The 25,324-nt window shown below is 36.6% G+C and overlaps 1 protein-coding gene across 2 annotated transcripts; it reads left to right on the plus strand.

The window, feature by feature from the left end:
* Window positions 1-9,068: 9,068 nt before the first annotated feature.
* LOC149828894 (proteasome subunit beta type-7-B-like) lies at window positions 9,069-19,850 on the plus strand. 2 transcript variants are annotated; one of them, XM_090017787.1, is made up of 11 exons: window positions 9,069-9,193; window positions 10,939-10,971; window positions 12,428-12,457; window positions 13,236-13,394; window positions 14,055-14,196; window positions 14,379-14,475; window positions 14,570-14,639; window positions 14,744-14,848; window positions 18,055-18,153; window positions 18,681-18,771; window positions 19,506-19,850. In XM_090017787.1, the coding sequence occupies exons 4-11, from the start codon at window positions 13,251-13,253 to the stop codon at window positions 19,577-19,579; spliced, it is 822 nt and encodes a 273-aa protein (XP_089873913.1). In that variant the 5' UTR covers window positions 9,069-9,193; window positions 10,939-10,971; window positions 12,428-12,457; window positions 13,236-13,250; the 3' UTR covers window positions 19,580-19,850. The 2 variants fall into 2 exon arrangements, with proteins under 2 accessions (XP_089873913.1, XP_089873912.1); XM_090017786.1 differs by lacking the exon at window positions 12,428-12,457.
* The last annotated feature ends 5,474 nt before the right edge of the window (window positions 19,851-25,324 follow it).

Consider the following 25,324-nt stretch of genomic DNA (forward strand, 5'->3'; position numbering starts at 1 on the left):
CATTTTTGAAAACACGCCATTTTTTCATACAGTACAGTCATTTTTTAAAGTATCTACCAAGTTTATAAGTTGTTGTGGTCACTACTCGCAACCCCAGAATCTATGTAGTGCATCTCAGTGGTTTGGGAGGTATGAGCGGTTAGGGCCTGATAAGCATTCTAAGTGTAGTTTTAGTTCATAATTGAAAGGCTCTGATCCAGGGATTCTAAGGATACTTGGGAACATGTGTGGGGGTTTAGTATGTGATTTAAACATAGGGAAAGGCTATTGACGGACCGAGTTATCATTTTAGGAAATTAGGTATTTCGAGCACCCAGCATGATACATTTTCGGGTTTCGAGTTATAGGAAGGCAAAGAAAACTAATCTAAGGCTAAGGAAGGTTGGTAGTGGTACATTGGAGGACGGTAGCAGGCTGGATATACAATTTGAAATGAAGTCTCACAAGTTCTAAAACTTGGATACATGATCTGCAATGCAAAGATGTCACTCAACTAATTGAAAAAGCAAAACACATGGTTCAAGCACTTGAGGGAGCTTGGGCTCTAAAGATGAGATCTGATATGTAGAGGGGTTTAGGAGGTCATGAGAGAGGAGAAATAATAGAAAGATAAGAAATGAAATGAGAAAGAGATATAAGCGTTAGAGAGAGATAGAGAGAAAGGGTTGATTGATGGCTAGAGAGAGATATGTGAGAAATCAAAATCAATTTCAAAAAAGTCAATAACTCATCTATGCTAGGACTCCTACTATATTAAAACTCCACACTAATTAAAGACTCTTAATTAAAAGCTATCTAAATCATCTTTTAGAAGGGGATACATCCTTTGTCACTCTTTGTATTCACGCCCCCCATATGTGAGGCACCCGTTGCTAATTGACTTTCTTTTTTATGATGGCACATGTACGGTTTCTCCTTTTCATCATTGGGATTCTGAACAATTTATTTTTTCTTTAATTGAAGATGTTACATCAGTTGTCATGTCATCACCTTGGGACCCACACACTCTTAGTCAACCCTTCTAGGGCTCTTCAGGTGGCGTATGGATCCTGGATACTGAATCTAGATCATCTTCTAAATTTTGGGTCATAACATAAGCTCTGCTTCGCACCACTTTTTCCTCATGGGTGGCAGCCATGTGATACAGATTGGTTGAGTTGCTAGCCTAGCTGGACATCCACCTAGTCCATGATGCATTGTTAGGGCATTGGTGATGACGATGTTGAGAAAGGAATCACCTCTGGTAGCTATTATGTTAGTGGGATAGTCGACACTTGAGCACAGTGATATAGAGACAAGGTTCTCCAAAGGCCACTATCGCAGGTAGCATGTGATAGAGCTATGTGTGCAAGAACTCTGTTGAGTATGTATTGCTCATGCGTATATACCTAGTCATTGCATCAGTCGACTCCTATAAGAGTATTGCACCATAGAAAGGAGTGTGGAGATTTGCAATCACTCGACTCTGTTTGGATGTATATCATTTGAATACACTAGTTGTGATTCAAAATCCATCCAAGGAATTTCTCATCACAATTTTTACTATAAGCTTTTCAAGAACTAACACATGTCACATACATATCGTTCACAGGCAATGTTGACTCTTACTACATCACAGTCTTTTCCACATCGCAAAAATCTTGCGACAAGTGCTTTCAACTCCAAAAACATTTTTAAATTTTATTGAAATTGTGTCATGTGCATTGGGTTCACAATTGCAGTTAGGTTCATGCAAAGTTTTAACATGTTAATCATCGTATTCAGGGTTACGACACGCTTTAGCGACACCCTGATTTGATACAACTTGTTGTAGCTATTACCTGCAACCCCATAATCTATATTGTGGTATATCTTAATGGTTTGAGAGGTATAATAAAAACATGACAAAAGAGGTAAATCGAGTACGAGCGATTTGAGCCCGATAAGTGTTTCAGGTGTAGTTTTGGTTCAGAATTGAATGGCTCTGGTACAAGGGTTCTAGGGATACCTAAGGATGTGTGTGAGTGTATGGTATATGATCTAAATACAAGAAAAAGGTTGTTGAAGGACACAGGTTATTAGTTTAGGAAAATCAAGTGTTTTGAGCACTTAGTAGGTTGCAATTTCGGGTTTCGAGTTAAAAGAATGCAAAGAAATATAAGCTAAGGCTAAGGAAGGTTGGTAGAGGTGCCTGGGAGGTATATGGCAAGATGGTATGAGATCTTACATGTTCTGCAATGCAGAGATGTCACACGGTTTGCCAAATTGACTTACTTTATGGTGATGTTACATGTCTGGCTTCTCCTCTTCATAACTGGAACTCTAAATAATTAGCTTTTCCCTTAATACTTCAGTTGTCACATCATCATGGTCGACCCTTTTGGAGCTCTATACCCTAGCAAATCAGGTATCAAGCTTATTGATAGCATATACTAGCAAAGAAACTTGTTTGACAGAGCACGAATAGAAGCATCAAACGTTTAAGAAATTCTTCCTAATTACTTTTTCTTTTTTAAGAAAACTCTTTCTAGTTACTTGAAAACTCGTATCAATAAAAAACATGTTTTTATTACCTTATATAAATGTGTATTAACCTTTATTATGTCAACATTTTTTTCTACAAATAACAACAACACCCTTGTTGCAAAGACATTGTTTTAGTTGTGACTTTTAAACACTTGGACTCATGAACAATTATAATATAATAACGATCAAATATGCATGTTCAACTATTTTAACTAATATACATCTTTAGAAAAATATATACTTCATATCAAATTTGTAGAAACTCGTACCAATTCGTTTAGAAAGGATAATTATTAAAAACTTGTATCAAAATCTTTTGTGGTCAAATCAATGTGTGTTTCAAATAAAAAAAATACTTGAAAACTTTTAAACCATCATGTGCTAGTACAATACCTTGTACCCATCCCAATGCCTTCGCTTGTTTTTGGCAACTATGGATTTCCCATCAACTTTGGGATCATAAACCTGGTCATGTTTTACATGACATCCAAATTAACCCTTTATTTCCACAAGGGTGAGGTCCAAAATTGGGATCATAAAGGAATCACTTGGCCTTTATCTTGGACCTAGATTTAAATCAAACCCTATATGGTTTGTGGAGGTGCAAACAATGTCTTGGATATGAGTCAGATCATGATAGTTCTAAAACCAAAATCTAAAATGTGTGAGTTAAATACAAGTGGTTGGGATCCAAAATTTCAAAATATACATGGTAATACTAGATTGTGGTAAAACCCTAAAAACAAATTGGATGCATTAAAAAATGCAAATTGATTAAATTTGATTTGAATATGAATATAGATCCAATTGAAAACACTAATTCGAATCCAAGATAAGTGGACTAAGCAAATTCAAATCCAATACAAATGCACGGATGGTATTTAGCACACCATATTGCACCTTCAATGGTTAGAAATGGGGTATATGATCTTTCTTTTTCCATAACAAAGCTAGGGGGATTAAGACCCTCTTTTTTGACAACAATTAATCAACCACCTACATACCAGTGGGGTTTGAACTTGGAACATCCCATCACATGGTGATGATGTCAACGGGTCAGATTTGGTTTGGACTCAGGTGAGACCGAATCCGGATCTGATTTGAAGTGTTGGTACTGAGTCTAGATTCAGGTCTAATCGTACCCACCATAAGAGAAACGATACCCGAATCATATAAGGATTAAATGAATTAGACCCATACCACACTCGATAAAATAATAAATTTTTTACATTGAAAATTGATGGATGTTAATCAAAACTTGGGTCTCTTGGTGTGAAATTTAACAAACCATACCCGGCTCCATATATTAATCGAATCTTTTGAGTGTGACCTAGATTCTAATCAAACTCAACTCCCTTATCACCAAACCTTAACCTTATAAGTTTTGGTACGGGTTGGATCTGAATCAAACACGACCAATTGGTAGCTCTAGATGACGTGCACTAAATGCTCCTACCATACAAGAAGAGACCTTGTCGGTAAGTAGTGTAGATGAACGTTGCTTATGGCCTCCCGTTCTGCTTAAAAGGATCTCAGCAGTTCCAGCCAAGACACTGGAATAGTGATGGGGCCTACCTTCCCAGACCACCCACCGTCCATTGATTTAAAAAGATGGACGGTGTTGACTCGCTGTGAGGACCATGAGATGATGTGAGTAATCAAATGAGAACTGGCCCAGACATCTATTGAGAGGTTCCGTTTAGGGGTTCCCACTTTCGGCGTGGAAGGTCAAATCTTGAATACCTGTGCAAGGAACAAAAAAAGAAAAGCGAAAAAGAGAAAAAGCAAAAATTTTATATAAAAATTTAAAACTGAAAAATATATAAATATATGAGGCTGTTCATAAAAAAAGCCAACAAAGAATAAGGTCGTCAGGGGTGACTGGGTGGGGCGTTGGGGGGAGGGCCCCACTAAAAGTCGGCAAGGTGGGGGCACATCTCCTCCATTTTCAGTGTCAGATGATCCAGTATGAAATTACAAAAGTCTCCCCCAAGTTTTATTTTTCTCTCTTATGCTGGCATCTTCGCATAATTGATATTATAAGGATTAAGTTCTAAATGAACTTGAAAGCTCATGGAGGCAATGATGCAAATGGGTCATATCTTGAACAACTAAATAGTAAATACATGAGAGAGGTGTTCATGTTGAGACTTGGCCGTTGTGTTCGTTCAGGGCATGTTTGGTTAGTCGTCATGGGTGTGATTTAGGACGGCATTACTGCAAATCATGTCTATCGAAACAAATGTTGGATGTGACTGATGCGTTGAACGTGCATCATCAGCTACGTCTTAGGAACAAGATTTCTTCATTCCACCCTTATTACCAAAAGAATAGTAATGGGGGGAACCAAGATTAAAAAAAAAAAAACTCAGGAATTTACCCCCTCTGATGAGTGACGGCCATCGTCCCTTCGACGAGCGATGATCATCATCCCTATGATGCTCCTCTCTCTGACACTATTATCACCGTTCTTTCGATGAGCAACTACCATCATTACTCATATATACTTTTTATATTTTATACATCTTATTTATGTTTATTGCATAATTAAATTTGTATATGCAGGAGTATAATGACTCCTTAAGAAGAACTTATTTATTTACTCACTATGATGGTGTTGATCATTTTCATACATAGTTTGAGAATGTCATATAGGAAAATATGTTGGGTCACCAACAAAATTATTTTAAACTTTTATGCATAGAAAAAGGCATATATAGCGTTATGTGAGGCCCTTCATAGAAGTAGATTATTGCAAGATGGTCGTGTGATGTAGGTCTTAAAAAATAAGTTATAATTTTTAATACTTAGGACACTATCTATATTCTTTTCGACCTGGTGCAAAACTAATCAAAAAACTATAAGAATTATACATAAACACTTCTCATTGCGGACAATAGTGGAACATATTTTTGGTTTGCTAAAAGCGCAATTTTCAATTTTAAAGTTCTAAGTAAAATATCCAATTCTCACTCAAGTTAAAATTGTTTATGTGACATGCATAATACATAATTTTATATTATAAAAAAACTCAAATGTCGAATAATTCATATTTGACACTAATAATGATATCATACTTGAACCTGAATCCGAAGAAGAAAATTTTACACTAGTTAATCGTGATAGCAATACAGATCTAAGAGATGCAATAACAACTCAAATGTAGAATGATGGACCACACATGAAGTATATTTGATGACTTTATTACTTGTTACATAAGTTTCATAATTACAATTGAATGATTAGCAAAAGTATTTTATGCATGCTTCATTGATAACAATATATATTTAACTTATATTATTTTTTAAAGAGTTAAAATGATGATGTTTTACCATAAATGTAACACTTTATTCAAGGTGAGGACTGGAGGCATCTACGACTCTTGGGAGACATGTTAACCATAAGTTCTCAAATATAGTGGAGCAGTGTACAGATCATTCATCAACTTTGAATAAGCTAATATCTGGTTATAGGAGTACATGGCGAAGATAAGGTGGGTACAGTAGGAGGTGCAATAAGGAGCGATTACACAATGTTCGAGGGGGATCTTGCATTTTTTTTGTGTTACTCTTCTTAGTTTTTTACTCTTTTATAGTGTCTTGATGTATTTTCATATTGAGGTGATGTACACTTTTGGGGGCTTAGGCGGGTGGTTGACATAATATGATACTTTCACATACTATTATTATTTTGCTTCATTGCTAACATTTTGGATTTATATATACTATAATATTCTCTTGTATGAGTAGATACATTTGCAGGTTTATTTTGGATTGAATGACATGAATGAATACATTATATTCCCTTGTAAGTTGTTTTTTGAATGAATTGAATGAATACATGTATGAGCATGCTGATTTTTAAATAAATAGAATGAATTATTTATAAGCATGTTGATTTTTTAATGAATTGAATGAATGCATGTATGAGCATATTGATTTTTGAATTAGTGAAATGAATGTATGTTTGAGCAGACAAACTTTTAAATGAGTAAAATAAATTTATGTATGCACAAGTTAATTTTTAAATGAATAAAATGAATGTATGTGTGAGCAAGTTGATTTTTTGAATAAATAAAATGAATGTATCAGCATGTTGATTTTTTAATGAATGAGATGAATGTATGTATGAGAAAGTTGATTTTTAAATGAATGAAATAAATGTATTTATGATTAACTTGATTTTTAAATGAATGAAATAAATATATGTATTAGTAGATTGATTTTTGAATAAATAAAATGAATGTATTTATGAGCAAGTTGATTTTTAAATGAATGTATGTATGAGCAAGTTGATTTTTAAATCAATGAAATGAATGTGTATATGAGTACATTGTTTTTTGAATGAATAAAATGAATATATGTATGAACATGTTGATTCTTGAAAGAATAAAATGAATGTATGTATGAACAAGTTGATTTTTTAGTCAATGAAATAAATGTATGTATGAGTAGGTTGATTCTTGAATGAATGAAATGAATGTATGTATGAAAAAATTGATTTTTGAATGAATAAAATAAATTTATTTATGTGCATGTTTATTTTTTGATAAATAAAATAAACATATGTATGAACAAGTTGATTTTTGAACAGTTGCAAATTTATTTTACATAAGTTTTATATTGTTTTGGTATTTGGATCCAATTTGAGTTTCATATTTAGGATAAAAATTCATGATTTTAATCTTACATTCACAATGGGATCCAATATGATACCAATTACAACATTGAGATATCGAAAAAAATGGTTATGTATTTTTTTACATAAATTTTATACTATTGTTGTATTCGAATCTAATTTGAGATCCACACTCGATGAAAAAATCTATGATTTTTGACATATATTCATAATTAGAGCCAATACATTAAAATTTATATTTGTATATCAAAAATATGGTTTATGTATTTGTTTTACATATTTCTTTTCGTATTTGAATCAAATTCAAGATCCATATGCAGGGTTTAAATCCATGGATAACAATGAGAATATCAAGTAGTATGATTTAAAATAAAGTAATCTTACCCATAATCCATGTCTGCATGTCCAAGTTATTTGCACATCGTAATCAAACAATGAACATTTGAAATACAACGTTAGTGTATAGTCAAAGCAACATTAGACTTGATACAGTTGTTAGCGAACAAACAAAATGTGTATTATGTCCATCCAACCCTAAACAAGCCCTTAATTACATGCCACACAATAAAAGATGTAACTAATTGAAAGGGTATAGAAGAGTTTAAGCCTAAAAGGTAAAGACGAGTTCAAAATGAAAGGGTAAAGACAAAAGACAAGTTTAAAAAGTCATATCTAGAGGTGATATTTGGTTATATGAATCATGGACATTTTTTTACTATGACTAATTTATAGTGGAACTTGCATTAGATCAAATTGTTATGAAAAAAAGCCAATTATTTTATATTCTATGCCCAAATAAAAACTCAAAAACATATATATATATATATATATATATATATATATATATATATATATATATATATATATATATATATATATATATATATATATATATATATATATAATCTTGTTAGGCCACTGAATAAAGCATCGTTATTATCTGAATACCAGTTGCAATGGCTAGAACTATTTTCATTTAGCCACACTAGGAAAACTCAAAAACCAAATCTATAATATGAACTCAGCCATCTGGTTAGCATGCACACTAGACACGCTCAAAGCTCCATGTTATAATGCCACCTGGTGCAAGCTCCATGGTTGAAAAATATAATTCCTGTGAAGAAACACATCTAAAAAATGTAATTCATGCCAAAAAAATAAGTTAAAAATACAATAAATCCCTGTCAAGAAGCTCTATTTATCGATGATAAAGAATTTATAAATATGGATACAAACTCCATCATGGGAAAATGCATGTCATCAATCACAATAAATATATACAATGAGATAAATCCTAACATCAATAAGACAGCACAGTTAATATCTAAATTTTTAACAATTTTTCCACAAATCCAACATAAAAAAATTATAAATGTGTTTGCCACCCCCACAATGGCTTGACAAAAGAGAACAATTCAAACCCCATAATAAAAAAAATAATGTCAAACACGTCCTAAGCAAACAATCTCTGAGGTGATTGGTCCTTGCTGCAATAACTGGGCTAACCTTTTCTGTGTTTCTTGTTCATATTTGACAAAAGAGAACAATTCAAACCCCATAATAAAAAAAATAATGTCAAACATGTCCTAAGCAAACAATCTCTGAGGTGATTGGTCCTTGCTGCAATAACTGGGCTAACCTTTTATGTGTTTCTTGTTCATATTTGATAATATTAGCACTTGTAGCACACGCTTGCAAGTTTACTTTTTACATTTGATCTATCAACTTATTGAAACCATGGTATGCAATATCATAGCACTTTTCAAATTGCAATGATAAACTTATACATTTGTTCGCTTTCATGGAAATCAGGTGCTTCTTATAACAGGTAAACTGGCTGCCTCACGAGGGTATTTTGGTCATTTAACAAGACAGGCGTCAAAAGGGCCAAGATTGGCAGCCACATTTCATGATTTTCCTTTCCCCGACAAAACCAGGTTTTAGGCCCTAAACTTACCCCCGCTTCCCTGCTTACCTTCCCACATCGAACCCATTCCTCTCTCGGTGGGTTTCGGCGGCGACTTGCATCGGTTCCGGCGAGGGATCTCAGGTCTCTCTCTCTCTCTCTCTTCCTTGGTTCTGTTGCAGAATTCTTGGACCGTCCGATTGTACTCACTTGGACGGTCCGATTGCTCTCTCTCTCGCTCTCTTTGCAAAGAAATGGTGAACCCTAGATCTCGTTTGAACAGACTCACTTGATCTACGGAAATTTCGTCTCCTCTTTTCCTTTTTTAATGGTTTACTGCAATCAGATCGTCCGGTGTACAAATACATGGGCCCTTTCTTTGTTATCAGCTTCCAATCCGCGGATTTTCTTCTTTTATCTTGTTTTGGATGAATCTTGTGGGAGAAAAATTGGTCTTATTGCTGTTTTGGTGAAATCGGCGCGTAGAACGGATTCGGGGGCGTCCCTTTTCCATGGATCGGTGTGGTTGCAGGAAGATTGTTATCATGTTGGTTGATAGAATAATATCTGCATATTACGCATCAGTGGCTACAATTTCTTCTATTCGGATGGTTGTTCTGCTGTTTTTGCGCATATACACATGCCCATGAGTGTCTCGATGGTGCATATTTTCATCCCATCGGCTAACCTTTTTTTTTCAACCCTTTTTATCATAAAAATCAATGGCAAATAATTGGCATAAAAAAGAGAGCTATAGGTAGTCATGACAAAATTTATTTCTCTTCATAACCTTTTCAGAAAAGACATAAAATTTCAAAAATATTTAATGAAAAGAGGTAATTATTTTTATGCAATTCCACTACTGCTGACCGTTCATCTTGGCATTTCTCAATATGAACCGCACCCATCTCAAGAAATGCCAAGATGGATGCCTGCATGCAATGTGAAGTTTAACAAAATTTCGAGATATATTTTGCCATTGCTAAAATGCTATTGTTGTACTTTTCTTTGAATTTATTTTTTTGATAGTCAAAATCTCAGTATTATCCGTCATTACTTCGTCTTCTAGACGTGCTTGTCCTTCAATGGTAGGCCTCTTTCTTTTGTGGGTAAATCTTTGATCAAGTTCACCTTTAGGGGCCTATTTCTTTTTTAGAACATTTCTTGTATCCGCATGTTGGTCAGTATGTATGTGTTCATCCTCCTACTTTAGTATAATATGTTCAGAAATCCTATGCTCTCTAGGACCATTTTCCCTATTATGTGTGAATTGATCCCATAGCTTGTCAAGATTATGTGTGGGCTCTAGTGTAAATTTTTTGCATTTATCTTATATATATATATATATATATATATATATATATATTAAAATGGTTATGGATGTTATTGACCAATTTGGAATACAGGTTGATAGGATTAGCCTACTACTTGTCTTGTTCCTTTCATGGTGAATGATGGGCGTGATTCTATCTTCCATAATGCCTTGACAAATCGGCTAGTTTTTCCTCTTCAATTGTTTTTATAGGATGGAATCAAAGTTTTAACTATATTATTTACTTGCATAGAAGTTGCTGATAACTGATAATTTATTTTAATTTTCATGCATGTGTTTATGTGCTTAGCTGCATTTTAACAGCATTATTCATCACATTGTTCCACCATTTATCCTTGTATACGTTTGAAAAATCTGTAATGTTGTGAGCTTGATAAGGTTTTGATAGGTGAAAATTAGTGTGGTCTGGCTCAGCCCATCTATTAGTGGTTAACCAAATTACATACTACTTGACCTGGTCAAGTGGCCACCTGTTCTTGACTTTGATTGATCAGGTCGTAACTGTTTGTGAGAAATCCATTGTTTATTCTTGACAAGGGTTATGTCTTTCATGCAGGTAGTCACTCCTGTTTTACCATTGTGTCAGCAGGTATGTCCATCATATATTCTTTTTCTACTAGTCTTTTTATTAAAAGTGTTTGATTGCTAAGCAAATATTGCTAATGCTTAATTAGACTTCAAGAAATGATCCTCGTTCTTGTTTTCCTTGTGGTGTGCCATTTTCAATTCGGCATCTAGGGTGGGTGAAAAAGAATCATTGGTATTAGACTGATTTTGTTACTGGCATGGTGACTTGTGTTTTCTATTGAATCAACTTTTATGTCTGTTTTTTAGTGCTCGTTTATCCTTGTCATTTCAGCTTGCATAGGCAAGATTGCTGAATCTTGTCAAACCTTGTGCATGATTCTGTGATGTTGCATGCTGCATGAAAACTTATTTGAACTTTCATTTATTTTGTATACAATTTGATTCTGTCTTAATGAGTTGGGCAAACATATCCCAAGGAGGTCACTAAAGTTTTGCGATAAACTCCCTTTATTTTAAGTGCATAAACCTTGTAATGGCTTGACAAACTCATGAAGGCTCAGGTCAATGTGGCTTGTTGTCTCAAGTAAGAAGTTGTGGTGGTGGTAAAAACGTATAAATTGACGATTGACTATATGGGCTCAAGGTGGACTATTTCAAAACAAGATCTTCCATTCATTAGATAGAGAAGAGCGTGAATATTAGTAGAAACTCAGATCATTGGAATACTTCTTATAAATAAATTCTTGGTATATCAATATCGATCAGATCCTAAATCTATTATTGAATTGCTCTTTCAATGAGCTTTTTCAATATTCTAACATCTCCAGTGAAGGGCTGAATGGTAAGCACTTATTCCTTCCATTCATTTACTATTATTATTTTTTCTTTTGTATTTCACAAGAAGTCTTCTTGTTTGGTTAACCAATGGTAGCTTCTATTGCATCAATTTTCATGATGAGTTGATTAGCATCAATCTTTGTGACTGTCTGTAAGTACAGAAAATGTGTACAACATGTTTGCATTTCCCTCAGACTGCAACTTTTCTGGTAAAAGGTTTGAGTCCGTTTGACCTTGAATTGGTAAAAGTTATCAAAGAAGATTCCTCTAGAGTTTTGAAGGGATCACCCTACTTCAGGTTCTCATACCCTTCTATTTACGCATGAACCATAAAGTAGACACTCTGTTCTGTATTTGCTCTTTGTTATGAATGGCACTGGGGACCCTAAGTCATTAGCTAGAACTTATTTTATGCTGTTGGATTTGTATTTAGATCTAACAACTAAAAATGCTAATTAGAAATGACATATGAGTGGTTTATTTTTGGGTTTTATCATTTTCCTTATCGGAGGTTAAGAAAAAACCCTTTTGGAGCAAACTTTTTCTTTAACCCTATCTAAAATCCAACCAATGGTTGTTGGACTTCTAGCTAACCATCACCAAGCCCAACATTGTTTATTCTGTGCATATTCTCAGTCTGTTCATGCATCCTCATTTTTTTCCTTTCTCTTCTTCGCTAGATCAGTCGTCTCCGTCGTAAGAAAAAAAAGGTAATCATTTGTTTAATTTGTTATACTTTTTTCCGTGTCGAATTTAACTGTTATTTATGAGATTTTTCTCTGCATTTTGCATTCTAGGGTTTGGTTTTCCCGTTTTGTTACCCCTGATTTTGGGGATTTTTGTTCTTTCCCTTCCCTGTTTAGGACTGAGGCTTTTGTTATCTGGGTAGGGAATTTTTTAATTTTTTTTATAGTTCAAATTGGCAAAAACTTTCATTCTCCATGATCAGGTCGGGCCGATTTCTGCTGGAAATAATAACTGCTTGTTGCTTTCTTTGGTTTGGAGAAAGGAGAAAGAAAGAAATTTTCTGAGTTCCGCCTGAACTTTGTTTTTTTCAGGGTGAAATTGGAACTTTATTGTGGGATTTGTTATGTAAAATGCCAATACTTTTAGGCTTGGCATTGTTCGTCACCATATTTTTGGTTTAAGGTTCTTTCATTATCTAATTTTATTCTTTCTTATAGTTGTTTGATCATTTCATGTCGTTCTTATGTCAAAAAAAGCTGAAGCGGAGGGATCCCTAGGTCGATTTGCTGATTCACTAGTTAATGCTAGGCTGAAACTAGATCGGCTGTTGAGTTGGCTCCAGGGTGTAGTTTAATTGGATTTATTGTGGCTTTTTCGTTTAGGGATGTCTCCCAATCCAATTTGAACACTCTACCTCAAGATAGTGTATCTTCCAGCTATCAAGTTCGGGTAGATGCACACATCTTTTTGTTCCAATATGATTTGTTGATTGGGGCAGCTTACATGTATTCTTATCTGCAGGAACAATATCGCATTATGGCTAAGTCGGAAGTAGATCTCCCCCCAAAGGGTGGGTTCAGCTTCGACCTGTGCCGAAGAAACGAGATGCTATTGAAGAAAGGTGTTCAACCACCGTCTTTTAGGAAAACCGGAACAACAATTGTTGGCTTAGTTTTTCAGGTATTTTGACTGAGCTTGTTGGATTTCCATACTTCAGTGATGAGTTTTGTTTCCATTTTTGCCAAAATGCTGCAACGCTATGAATGATATTTTTTGTTGTTTTAATTTATCGTTTCTATATGTGTTGCAATGTAAGTTCATCATTCAGCCCCCCACTTTATCTTTTCATGCCTACATCTTTAAAAGTTATGTGTTTTATAAGAATGGTATATCTGAGTACATGTTTATGCACTAAAATTGTTTTTAGTCTTCAAATAAGTTTAGTACACTGGAAAGTCTTCTTGAGTATACATTTGAGAGTGGTTCAATTGCACAAATATGGTACTTATGGAGGCTTGTATTGTATTGCTCCTCATTTGGAGAAAGTGTCACAAACCAACTCCCTTCATTAGATAGGTGTATGATTTGGTCCAAAACATGGTTACTTGGCCAGATCGACCTACTAGCCCATGTGCCTCACCAGTGGGCCATGTCTAGGATTTAGTCCCATGCTTGAACTTTGTCCCTTGGATGTAAGGTTTGACCAGTCCACATCCTGTCAAACAGCCTGCTGGCACTATCCTAATTGTTGAATCTCTTGTCCATGATTGAAGTTAGGGATCTTGTTCGATTCAGCATTCAATCCTTGTGTAACTATTTTATTGTTTCATATATCTCTAGGATGGTGTTATTCTTGGAGCAGATACAAGGGCTACAGAAGGGCCAATTGTATGTGACAAGAATTGTGAAAAAATCCATTATATGGCACCCAACATATACTGTTGTGGTGCGGGAACTGCTGCTGATACAGAGGCAGTAACAGGTACCATCCTTGTTTGTGTGTGCATGTGTGCGTGTGGTTAGCTGTTTTCTCTCAGATGGTTGTCTTAATTGACTGCACTATTTGGTGATATGAGGCTTTTTGCTTCGGCTATAATATGCATGATTATATTTTTGTTGATTTCGAAGGATATATGTCACTGATTTTTTTCTTAAATTTTTTAGAAATGGTCAGTTCCCAGCTAGCTTTGCATCGTTATGCAACTGGTCGAGAATCCAGGGTTGTCACTGCCCTTACTCTTCTGAAATCTCACTTGTTCAGGTACATTTATGATATAATGCTTGAGAATCATTTTCTTAATGCTTCTATCCAATCTAAGTGTATATTGATAGGACTATTTTTTAAACTTCACCAGTTATCAAGGTTATGTTAGTGCTGCTTTGGTACTTGGTGGGGTTGATGTCACGGGACCACATTTGCACACTGTAAGTTGACTACTAAAATTTGGTGCTGTGTGTATCTCCTTTTTTCATTTTTTCAATCAAGTGGATACTTGTTGAAGCGTACCTGAACTGGAAATAACTTGCAGATATACCCTCATGGTTCAACTGACACTCTTCCGTATGCAACAATGGGTTCTGGGTCACTTGCAGCGATGGCAATGTTTGAGTCAAGATACAGAGAGGGCCTGACTGTGAGTTGATTGCTTATTTTTTGTTGTACCCTGCATTTTCTTAACTCATTTTGCGCAAGTGGCAGCTATAGGTTTTGTAATCCTGAAATTACCTTCTTTATTTTCAAACACAAAATAATATCAGAAATAGAACACAAAGATAATGTTCTAACATCCGCTATAGTTGCATCTCTGGTAGGTGGAATGGGATCGGTGTGCATGTCTAACTAGAGATTACAATCTTTGAAATGCCCATCTTACCTGTTGTTCTTCAGTTGCCATTTTCATGACTTATGTTATTACCCAAGGAATTTTTCGTCTTGGGGTTTTAGCAGTCTTAACTGGCTACTGAGGTTTTTGCTTTCCATATGGTGGGGACTTTGTAAATAAACAGTACTGCTTGTATTTCTTTGCCATCTTTTTTCAAGCTCGGAGTAGACTTGGGAGTGGTAGTACTGAAGCTTAGTTCTGGGCTATGTCACATGGGTGCGGGTACAGGTACAGGTGCGACACGGGTGCGGAGCAATTTCAAAATTTTTGGACACGGAGCTATATATATGTATATATACATTTTTTAAAATATATATATAACAATAATAAGACTCGGTCAAAGTAGTGCTCATTAGGGGACACGGCTATATATATATATATTAAAAAAATATATAAAAAGATCGATTTTTTTTAGTTTTTATATGTTTTTTATCCTAAAAATGGACAAAAATAGACTCGGTCAAAGTTGACCGAGTCCAAAATGTGGACGGACTTGGCCCCGGTGCATTGACCGAGTCCGACACTTGGTTGACCGTGTCCGCCCCATGTCTGCACCCGTGTCGTGTCGTGTCGACGCGGGTGTGTCAACCTTATAGCCGAGTCCATGTGACTTAGGTTCTGGGCTTTTATTTGTTTAGCCTTTGGCTCAAGAGACGTACACACTTTACCATGCATAATGTTTAATACTTTCTCAAGGGATTGGCTGTTGGTCTGGAGGTTCAGGCCTAGTCTTTGCAAGCTAAAACCTCCCAAATGCTCCTTATCATTATTTTTTTGTAAATTTTGTTTCTAGTCGCTCTTGAGCAGGCTTCAGCTGATCTCAAGCATCTAGTTAGGTGGGCTAAAAGGCGGATTAGCAGCCTATTACGTGCCTCATCTTTTGCCTATTTGCTACCTACAAATAACAATGGATATCCTTTTAAACTGACTGATAGATAAAGTTGTTTCTTGTCTGCCAAATTCTCTAAAACATGAGGTCTCCAAGCCATGCATGGTTGCTCCTTTACCTAGATATGAGTGTGTGGCTAAGTCACATGGGTGTGGGTGCGGGGGTTTATCACTTTCAAAAACCTTGGGTGCGGGGGTGCGGCAATATATATATATATATATATATATATATATATATATATATATATATATATATATATATATATATATATATAAGGGGTCCAGGTTCCCCCGACGCGGGTCCTGGGCAAGGCCTAATCAATACCACCACCAACTACGCTCACGGCACTTTCTAGCAAAATAATTAACTAGCCGGGACAAGGCCTTAGCTGCCCGCCCTTTCCCCTCTAACCCACAAACCTCATTTCACCACACCATCAATGGTCAAGTGCTCACCTCATTTTTTTTATTGTAATGATTATAAAGAAGATCAAACCAAGACCCATTAGTTTAATTTAAGTAGAATATCATTGTATCTCCTTGGTCAGGATGTAATTACTTGGGCTTTAAAATCACCAGTCAATATCTTATTAGTTTTGACCTCTGTTTCCGTGACCGTACCTCCTCCAGCCATCTTTTCTTCCTTTACATTTTTAGATTTCTTTATGACATATAATAAGATATTGGGAGATTTTGTGTTTTGCTCTTTTTCCTTCTGGAAGTGGAGGGGGACTAGTTGGGGGCAATTAGTTAGTGCAACACGTGAAGGAACTTTGGTTAGAGTCCCCAACTCTGGTTGGGTGCAACACTCGAGACATGTAAAGGGTTAGGGATAACGACGGTGGAGGGAAAGCGACTGCCACGGATGGATGTAGACAGGTCAAGACTCAAACCATACAGAGAGAGAGTGAAAGATGTACTGGTGTTTAGGGTTAGAGAGAGAGAGAGGTTTTTGCTTTGAATTTTTTATTATTGCAATAGAAATTTAACGTGTAGGGTGTGATGTGATTTGAAGTAGTAAGGGACAGCAGTGTTAGCTTTACTAATTTGTCCCAAAGGCCGAATGTTGGAAGCATGGGAAGCAGCGAAGGATGAAAGGGGGAGATTGGTTGCGCCTCAGAGACCGGGGCAGTAGTAGTGCAGGCACAGCAGGGAGCTTTGCAGGCGCAGCAGCAGCAGCCATGGCTGTGAATGATTCCCTTTAGGTTGGTGGCTTCAGAGAGGAGCTGTTTTCCGTTTGTGGTCTGGTTTGCTGACTTTTGATAAAAAGAAAAGCAAGGTTTTTTTTGTGTATTTTCCTTAAGAAAAAAGTAGTATTTTTCTTCTTTTTTGGGTGGTTTTAATGGAGGTGGGTGGTAGTGTTCTTGAGATGGTAGACAGAAGAAATGTTCGTGTTGGTGTTGATGGTGGTGGTTTTGAGGACGGGGAGAGAGGAGTTGGTGGTGAAGAGAGGGAAGGTATTAGTCCGGCGCCTCAAAAGCTGTCTCGCACCGACGCATTCCCCTTTAGGATGCCTCCCTTCTCCCGTTGGGACAACAGCCCCACCTTTTATAACAGTGAGGGCAGGTCGAGCGATTTATACGATGTCCCCGGTGGTGCAGTTGCAGCAGGAGCTGCTGCAACAAGGACTCTGCAACCTTTTCCTATTGCCTTCAAATCCCCAGGTATCAACTCTAAAACAACACCCCTTCCAAAACACCCTTTGTACTTCTTTTCCGGCACCTCTGTTTTGTCCAAAGAATCACCCTTATACCATTTCATAGGGCAAAATTTCAAAAAAAAAAAAATGGATCAAAATGACCCTGGGTGCGTTGACCGCACCCAGGGTCGGGTTGACCGCACCGGGTGCCGCACCCGCATTGCGTCGTGTCGACGCGGGTGCGGTACCTGTCTGGCCGAATCCCTGTGACATAGGTGTGTGGTCATTTGCCACATATAATTGAACATGGTAATAGCTGTTGGATTTGTTTTTGTTCAAGCATCTGTATAATTTCCAGCTTTTCTTGCTTTGAATACTGGGTGTTCAATTTGTACTGCAATTCTAAGCTTCCCTTTTTCTTTCATTTCAGAGGGATGAAGGCATAAAACTTGTATGTGAGGCAATCTGCTCTGGTATCTTCAATGACTTGGGAAGTGGAAGTAATGTGGATGTCTGTGTAATAACTAAGGTCTGAAAGTTTTGCCTTTGTCTATCCAGTTTTTCATTTTTTGAAGTATTAGGGAACGTTTGTTTCATTCCCATGGAAGGGAAGCACCATTCATGGAAATGAGAACAAATTTCTAAAAAAAATGCCAGCTCAGCCTTCCCATGAGAATGCTTCATAGGGGGGAGGTATGAAAGGGCAAATGAAAAGTGGTAAGTGGTAGGGAAAACTGGGTCCTACTTCTGCCAGCATGGTACCTTTCCCACCATGATGATTTGATGTTTGTTTCACTCATGATGGGAAAGGAAGGGAAAGGGATACTAGCTGAGCTCAGCAATTTTCCATGAAAATTTGCATAAAACAGTCAGACCTTTAGTGACCTGACTTGGTCTCAGGCCTGTCTTGAACCTAAAATTGCTAGTACTTAAGGTAGTCGATACAGTTACTCTATTTGGTTCTGTCACTATATTGGTGACTCGGGAATCAGGACACAGGCAGATCAACTAAGCTGATAACTCAAGCAATGTTTATCTTTTTTCATTGATGAGCAGGGCCATAAAGAGTACTTGAGGAATCACCAATTGCCAAATCCCCGTACATATATCAGTTCAAGAGGCTATTCTTTTGAGAAGGGTCGCACTGGTCAGTGATTTTTCTTCTAATTTCTGCAAATTTGCTTATCAAAATCTGCTACACTGACATCTTTGCCCATCTGCTTGTGTGCAATCATGTTGCATATTACTTGCTACTAGCAAAATCACCCCCTCTAAATGGATGTCCTGAATCAAAATAAAAAGGGGTTTTTCTTCAACATAGTTTCAGTGTAGGATTCATAAAACAATTTGCTAGTAAATTTAGAAAGGTTCACATTTTGTTCAAGTCGAATTTTGTTTAAGGTAATCTTGTTGGTTTCTCAAAACGTTCTCAAAATTCTAGTTAAGAGAGAGCGAGAGAGCGCTCTTTTGGTTATCAGAGAAAGAGTTTTAGGAGACCCTACTTGAGCTTTAAAAGATGTAGACGACAATGTTGGTTTTGGATGTTGACATGACCTTCAAATTTGAACCCATTTGTTTACATACTGAGTTTTCTCTTTTCAATAAAAAGATATGGTTTCTTTATCAATAAGCATGAGGAAGCGCCGGTACTCTCTCTCTCTCTCTCTCTCTCTCATACATGCATGGGCATACATGTGTGAATAAATGTCCTGCATGTGCCTGCTTATGTCAGCATTTACCCACCTGCATGCATATATGGAGAGACACCACAGGTTCCTGTTCATGTTTCTTTACTATTAACTTTTGTTGCTATTTGAATGTGGAAGTATTGTTGATAAAACTATGATTGAGTTGGTTCGTGTCTGTTTGCTGTGTTTACAGTGGTATTATCAGCAAAGACGACTCCATTGAAAGAGTTGGTGGAAGTTATTGAAGGAGATGCAATGGAAGAATGAGATGATAATCATTCAGCCCTCGAGATATTCAAAACGTTTGGATTACAAGTATATCAATATTTTGCCATTCTTTGGCCAGCCTTGTTTTTCTATGATTTTGTGCTGTTAGTGATTAGATTTAGATTGATAGATCTTACTCTTTTAATGATATTTTCATTTGTGCTGAATTAATACTTCTCACGTTGGAGGACCTGGTGCACTTTTTCCAATTATACCCTTCAACTTTTCAAGACTTTTATAATGTATTGTGGAGTATAGTTTGTTGGGGTAATTTGCACTGATTTCCTTCTATCTAAAAAAGAGGTGCTGGGGCTAATTTTCACTGATTTCCGTCAGTGGTACCACCTGTAGGTGCCATCGCTGATGCTGTGCTAGTTTCAGCACAACCCACTTCATGCTTGTGGATTGAGCTTATAAAAGCCTTTACATATGTTTCTGACATGGGAGAGCCTAGCCCATGGGATGCCTGGGTGTGACACTCATAGGGTATATACCCCACCATGGGTTATTTTCTTGCAAAGTTGCTGTGTAATTTCAGTTGTCAACGATCGATCTAACAGCGTAATTGAAGGGTTTGAATTTGTTAAGTCGTTCATTGTAGGGCCAAATTTGGTCTCCTTTGGTTTCTGAGGTATCTTTGCCTCATCTTTCATTTCTAATTTGATAAGGGGTTCATCTCTGAACGAAGGCAAACATGAGCAAGGTGTTTTAGTGCGGTGTCCAGTTTGAGGGGAGTGCTGGTGAACGTATTGTAAGTAGTGTTGTATCATAGTTTGGATTGCACCATGGGCCGCTCAGCCCAATACAACCCCCTATGGTAACAACAAAGGATCGTCGACAATCTTTATCAAGTCGATTCTATTTCAACAGTCGAAAGAACAGATGAACGATAGCGCAGCTCACAGCAGACCACCGCGCCGACATGCCTGCAGACTGCTGATCCAATTCATCATCAGGAGACCCGAAAGAATTCTGCACAATGTCTCCACTGTACTTGGTGATTCTGGAGAAACAAAAAGAACAAGTCGAATAAAGAATTTAGGGAATGAACTTCACACAGACCATGCTTCTCAATCTTCAGCAAGAGAACATCTGTACTTCTCCAACGGCAAACAGTCATCAGCAGGTTCTGAACAGGCTTCCTCCTACAATGAGAACAAGATGGTTTTATAATATATGAAACTGCTTTCAGAAGTATTTATGTTCAAGGAGAACAAGATGGTTTTATCATTTGTATAATGGCCATCTCACTTGGTCATTTCATGGATAACCATAATCACACAAGCACCAAAACTCCCGGTTTGAGACTAAAGAATTTTATATATAAAACCGAATCCAAACCTGAAAACTAATTGGATGCTAGTTCATTGTAGATAAGTACAAACCAAAACACCAGATCCAAATCTATATATCATTTGGTTTCCATGAATCTGACCCGATTAGCTAATTAGACCTATATGATTAAGTATGAACCCAAATCCTATCATGTCCAATCCTCTTAGAATCAAATCATAACTGAACCATTGACAGCCCTGTGGTTCATGTATGCATCAGTTCAGGTTACTGTGAGTGTGAATATAAAGGGGATTGAAAAAAATGGGTTCAAGCATAAAATGGGTGTTTGGTTGGGCATATTTTAGCTTCAGACTATAAAAGAACCATTTATTTTATTTTTTTTAGTTATTGGTTTTCTTTGTTTTCATAATATGAATTTTGACATAAATATTCTAGAGCCCGGCCATGTCACTATAGTTATAGTTAAAGCTAAATAAGTAACTTTCGATGACTCTTTAAAATGACACTTTAATCCTTTCTTTTTCTAAGTGATTGAATGTGTTGTGATTGTAGTACAGTTAAGGTTAAATCAGTAACTTTATCAAGAAAAGTGATACAGACGGTCACATCAGCAATAATTTGAAAACACATGCCTATTCAAGGGACACATGTTAAATGTAATTTCTTTTTGGCAGACCCCACCAGTTATTATTCTGGATACAACCTGAATGTCCCACCATAGAAAGACGTGTCATAAAGAACTGGTTCAAACTCATGAAAGAGGCTCAGCAAGCCAAACATGAACAATGGGGTATTGGGTTCCGACTAGCTCATTCAAGCACTTTATCTAACGATATATATATATCATAGAGTGTTGATGTTGGAGATTTTGGCTCGCAAGCCATAATCTAGAAGAGGTTAAAATTTGTTGCTTACAATTTTGAAACATTGTAAATGGGGCGTTTGAGCTTGGCACAACAAGTTGAGTCCAAATTATATTATTTTCAGTTTAAAAAAAGGACTTTTTTTTTACAAATGAGTCAGTTTGATCTCAGTTCAGTTCATTTAATTGAGGCTCGCTATAAGCTCGATGTTGGGTCAGCCCATGAACAATCGAGCTTGAATAAAGGGACGGCAGTGGAACGGGGCAGAGGCAGGGGACAAAGTCTTCACTCCCGCCCCGTCTCAAAATTCTGCCCTCCATCCCCGCCTTCATCCCTGCACGAGTTTTGATTTTAACCTTCATTCCGGTTTTCATCCCAGTTTCATATCCTCTATTTATGGTCTAAACGGAGTGAGGTAGGCGGGGCCTCATTTCTCCCCGATCCATTGTCATCCCTAAAGGTATTTTAGTTATTTTACAATAGGAATCGGGGAGGGGGCAGGGCAGGAGAAAGCATAAGTCCATCCCCGCACAGATTTTGATTTTAACCTCCATCCCCGCCTCCATTTCCGTTTCATATCCTCCATCCCCGCCTCCATTCTCGTTTCATATCCTCCATCTCCGGTCCAAACAGGACGAGGCAGGACGGGCCCCCATTTTTCCCATATCCACTGCCATCCCTACTTGAATACCCTCTGTTCAGTTCATTCCCCAAGATTACTAGTTCTGCCCCAAGAGAATCCTTTAAGAGATTTATGTTCAGTACAGTTTGGTAAGAGACACATGAGGACTTCCAGTCAGGTTTGTTTGTTTTCCCAATACTATCTTATCTCGGACTGTAACACCTAAGATCACACAGTTCAGGCAAAGGTCCTCTTGTGCAAAACAGAACACGATGGCGTCTATTGCTTATGTTGCCTGTCAAGGGCTTGCATGAGAGACACATTCTCACATGGGAATGAGCGTCCACGTGACTGCATGCCTACATGGACAAGCCTCAAGCCTGGGTAGGTGTGCATATGTCCTTGCATGACTTCATCCTGTCTCGGCCTTATTCCACTTCCATGTGCAATCTGATCTAAACTTTTAGTTTTTTTCTTTTTCTTTTTCTTTTTCGTTTTCGTTACACGGATAAACTCGAACCTGATAAATAACTCGTAGATCTTAGATTGATAAAACTTGGTGGCTAGGACACTCGCCCCTAGGACCTTTGCTGGGATCTAGACTTATAGTTGTGCACCCAGTTTGTCATCCATGAGATGTTGCCAGTATGGGCCGTATCGTATAGGCAGAAAATTGATAGGATACTAACGGTTATTTTTTAATAAATATAAAAATATTTAAAATTAATATTTTAATAGTTTTAACATGTGTCACATTTTGATTAACATGAAATATTTTTAAATTACTTTTTAGTTGATTCAAAACAATTTACTTAAGAATCGATATAGATCATTCACCTAAATTGTTGGCCAAATGATGAAACCATATACCAAGTGTATAAGCTCATGTAGTCAACATTATAAGAAAATGAAATTTAGGTGAAAGACATGAGTTTTGATATGTTTGGCATCCACGCTACCGAAAATGACCGTGATGTACAATAAAAATGATGAGTTTTGAAAAATGCTTCGTAATTTACCAAATTCGTTGAATGGACAATTTTGCATGTTCTCAACTTTTTCTAAATGTTTTTATCCTTTGCATATGCAAATTTTTGGTTTTTGCAATCCACCCACAAAACTCATCAATAAAATCACATTTGAAGTTGTGATATTCCAAAAAAGATAGCAAATTTACAAAAAAAAATTATGAAATTGTGAACGAGTATCGCGCGACCACATGCAAAAATCATAAAACACGCCATTACTATTGCAAATATCAGACTTCTGCAAATATAAAACTTTTGCAATATCAGACTTTCACAAATTTTTCATAATTTCGCAATACACTGTCATTTCTCTTTCAAAATTTCACAAAGTATGGACTTTTGCAACACTTGAAGGTATTTACCTTCACAATACGATGTGTGATACTCATCACAATTTTACAATATCAAGCTTTCACAAATATTTTAGAATTTTTCAATACTTCAAGTGATACTAGTTCATAATTTCGTAAGGTACGTACAAAACAAATTTTTGCAATGTGCCTTGAGATACTCACTCACAATTTCGTAAATTATCGGACTTCTATAAGTTTTATGATTTTTGCAGGAGGTCGCACGATACTTGTCCGCAATTTTGCAATTCTTTTAAAATTTAGCAATCTTTTTTTAAATATCGTAACCTTATATTGATTTTGTTGATGAGTTTCATTGGTATATTATTTTAGTGTCATGGCATGCGAAAATAAAAAAATTGCATCTACGAGGGGTAAATGCATTCAGGAAAAAATTGAGAACCTATGGAATTGTCCATTCGACGAATTTGGTAAGTTGTGGGGCATTTTTTAAAACACATAATTTGTTTGATACAATATAATTATTTTCTGATGAAAGTATCTACCAACTTTATAAGTTTTTGTGATCACTACCTGTAACCCCAGGATCTATGCGGTACATCTCAACAATTTGGGAGGTACAAAAAAAATATGATAAAATGACTAAATTGAATACGAGCAGTTTGGGCCTGATAAGCATTTCATGTGTAGTGTCGGTCTAGAACTGAAAGGCTCTGGTCCAAGGGTTCTAAAAACACCTAGGGATGTGTGTGAGGGTATGGTATGTGGTCTAAACATAGGAAAAAATTGTTGACGAATAGAGGTTATCATTTTAGGAAAATCAAGCATTTTGAGCACTTAACAAGTTACGTTTTCAGGTTTCAAGTCATAGGAATACAAAGAAAGCTAATCTAAGGCTAAGGAAGGTTGGTAGTGTTACATGGGAGGTCTGTAGAAGGCTCGATAAATGATTTGCAATGAGGTCCCATATGTTCTAAAACTTGGATACACAATTTGCAATGCGTAGATGTTACTCAGATAACTAAAAAAGCAAAATACATGATTCAGGCGTTTAGGGGAGCATGGACATTAAAGAAGGGATCTGATATGTAGAGGAGTCCAGGGAAGACTACAGGGTCATGAGAGAGGAGAAAGAGTAGTGAGAAGAGATTAAATAAAGAAGAGAGATGGACGTTAGGGAAAGATAGAGAGGGATGATTGACGGCTAGAGAGAGAGAGATGTGAGACTTCAAAATCAATTTCAGAAAAGTCAATAACCCATCTTTGTTAGGACTCCTACTCTATTAAAACTCCACACTAATTAACTGAACTAATTCAAGACTCTTAATTAAAATCTATCTAAATCATCTTTTAGAAGGGGAGACATTCACGTCTCCCACATGTGGGGGGCCCTTATGCTAATTGACTTGCTTTATGGTGATGCCACATGTATGATTTCTCCTCTTCATCATTGGCTTAAGACCCATAATTTTTCAGACAACTTCTGAATAAAATTCATGAGGTATTTTCATGTAAAAATAGCATCCGAACCCAAAATGCGAATCAAATCGATTCCTGTGAGCCAGATATATTTAGGATATGTGTATGATCACAAATATATGCTCAAATCATCAGAGAGTCATAAT

The sequence above is a fragment of the Nuphar pumila genome, chromosome 9 (assembly GCF_984573655.1).
Source record: "Nuphar pumila chromosome 9, dmNupPumi1.hap1.1, whole genome shotgun sequence".
Classification (NCBI taxonomy): Eukaryota; Viridiplantae; Streptophyta; class Magnoliopsida; order Nymphaeales; family Nymphaeaceae; genus Nuphar; species Nuphar pumila.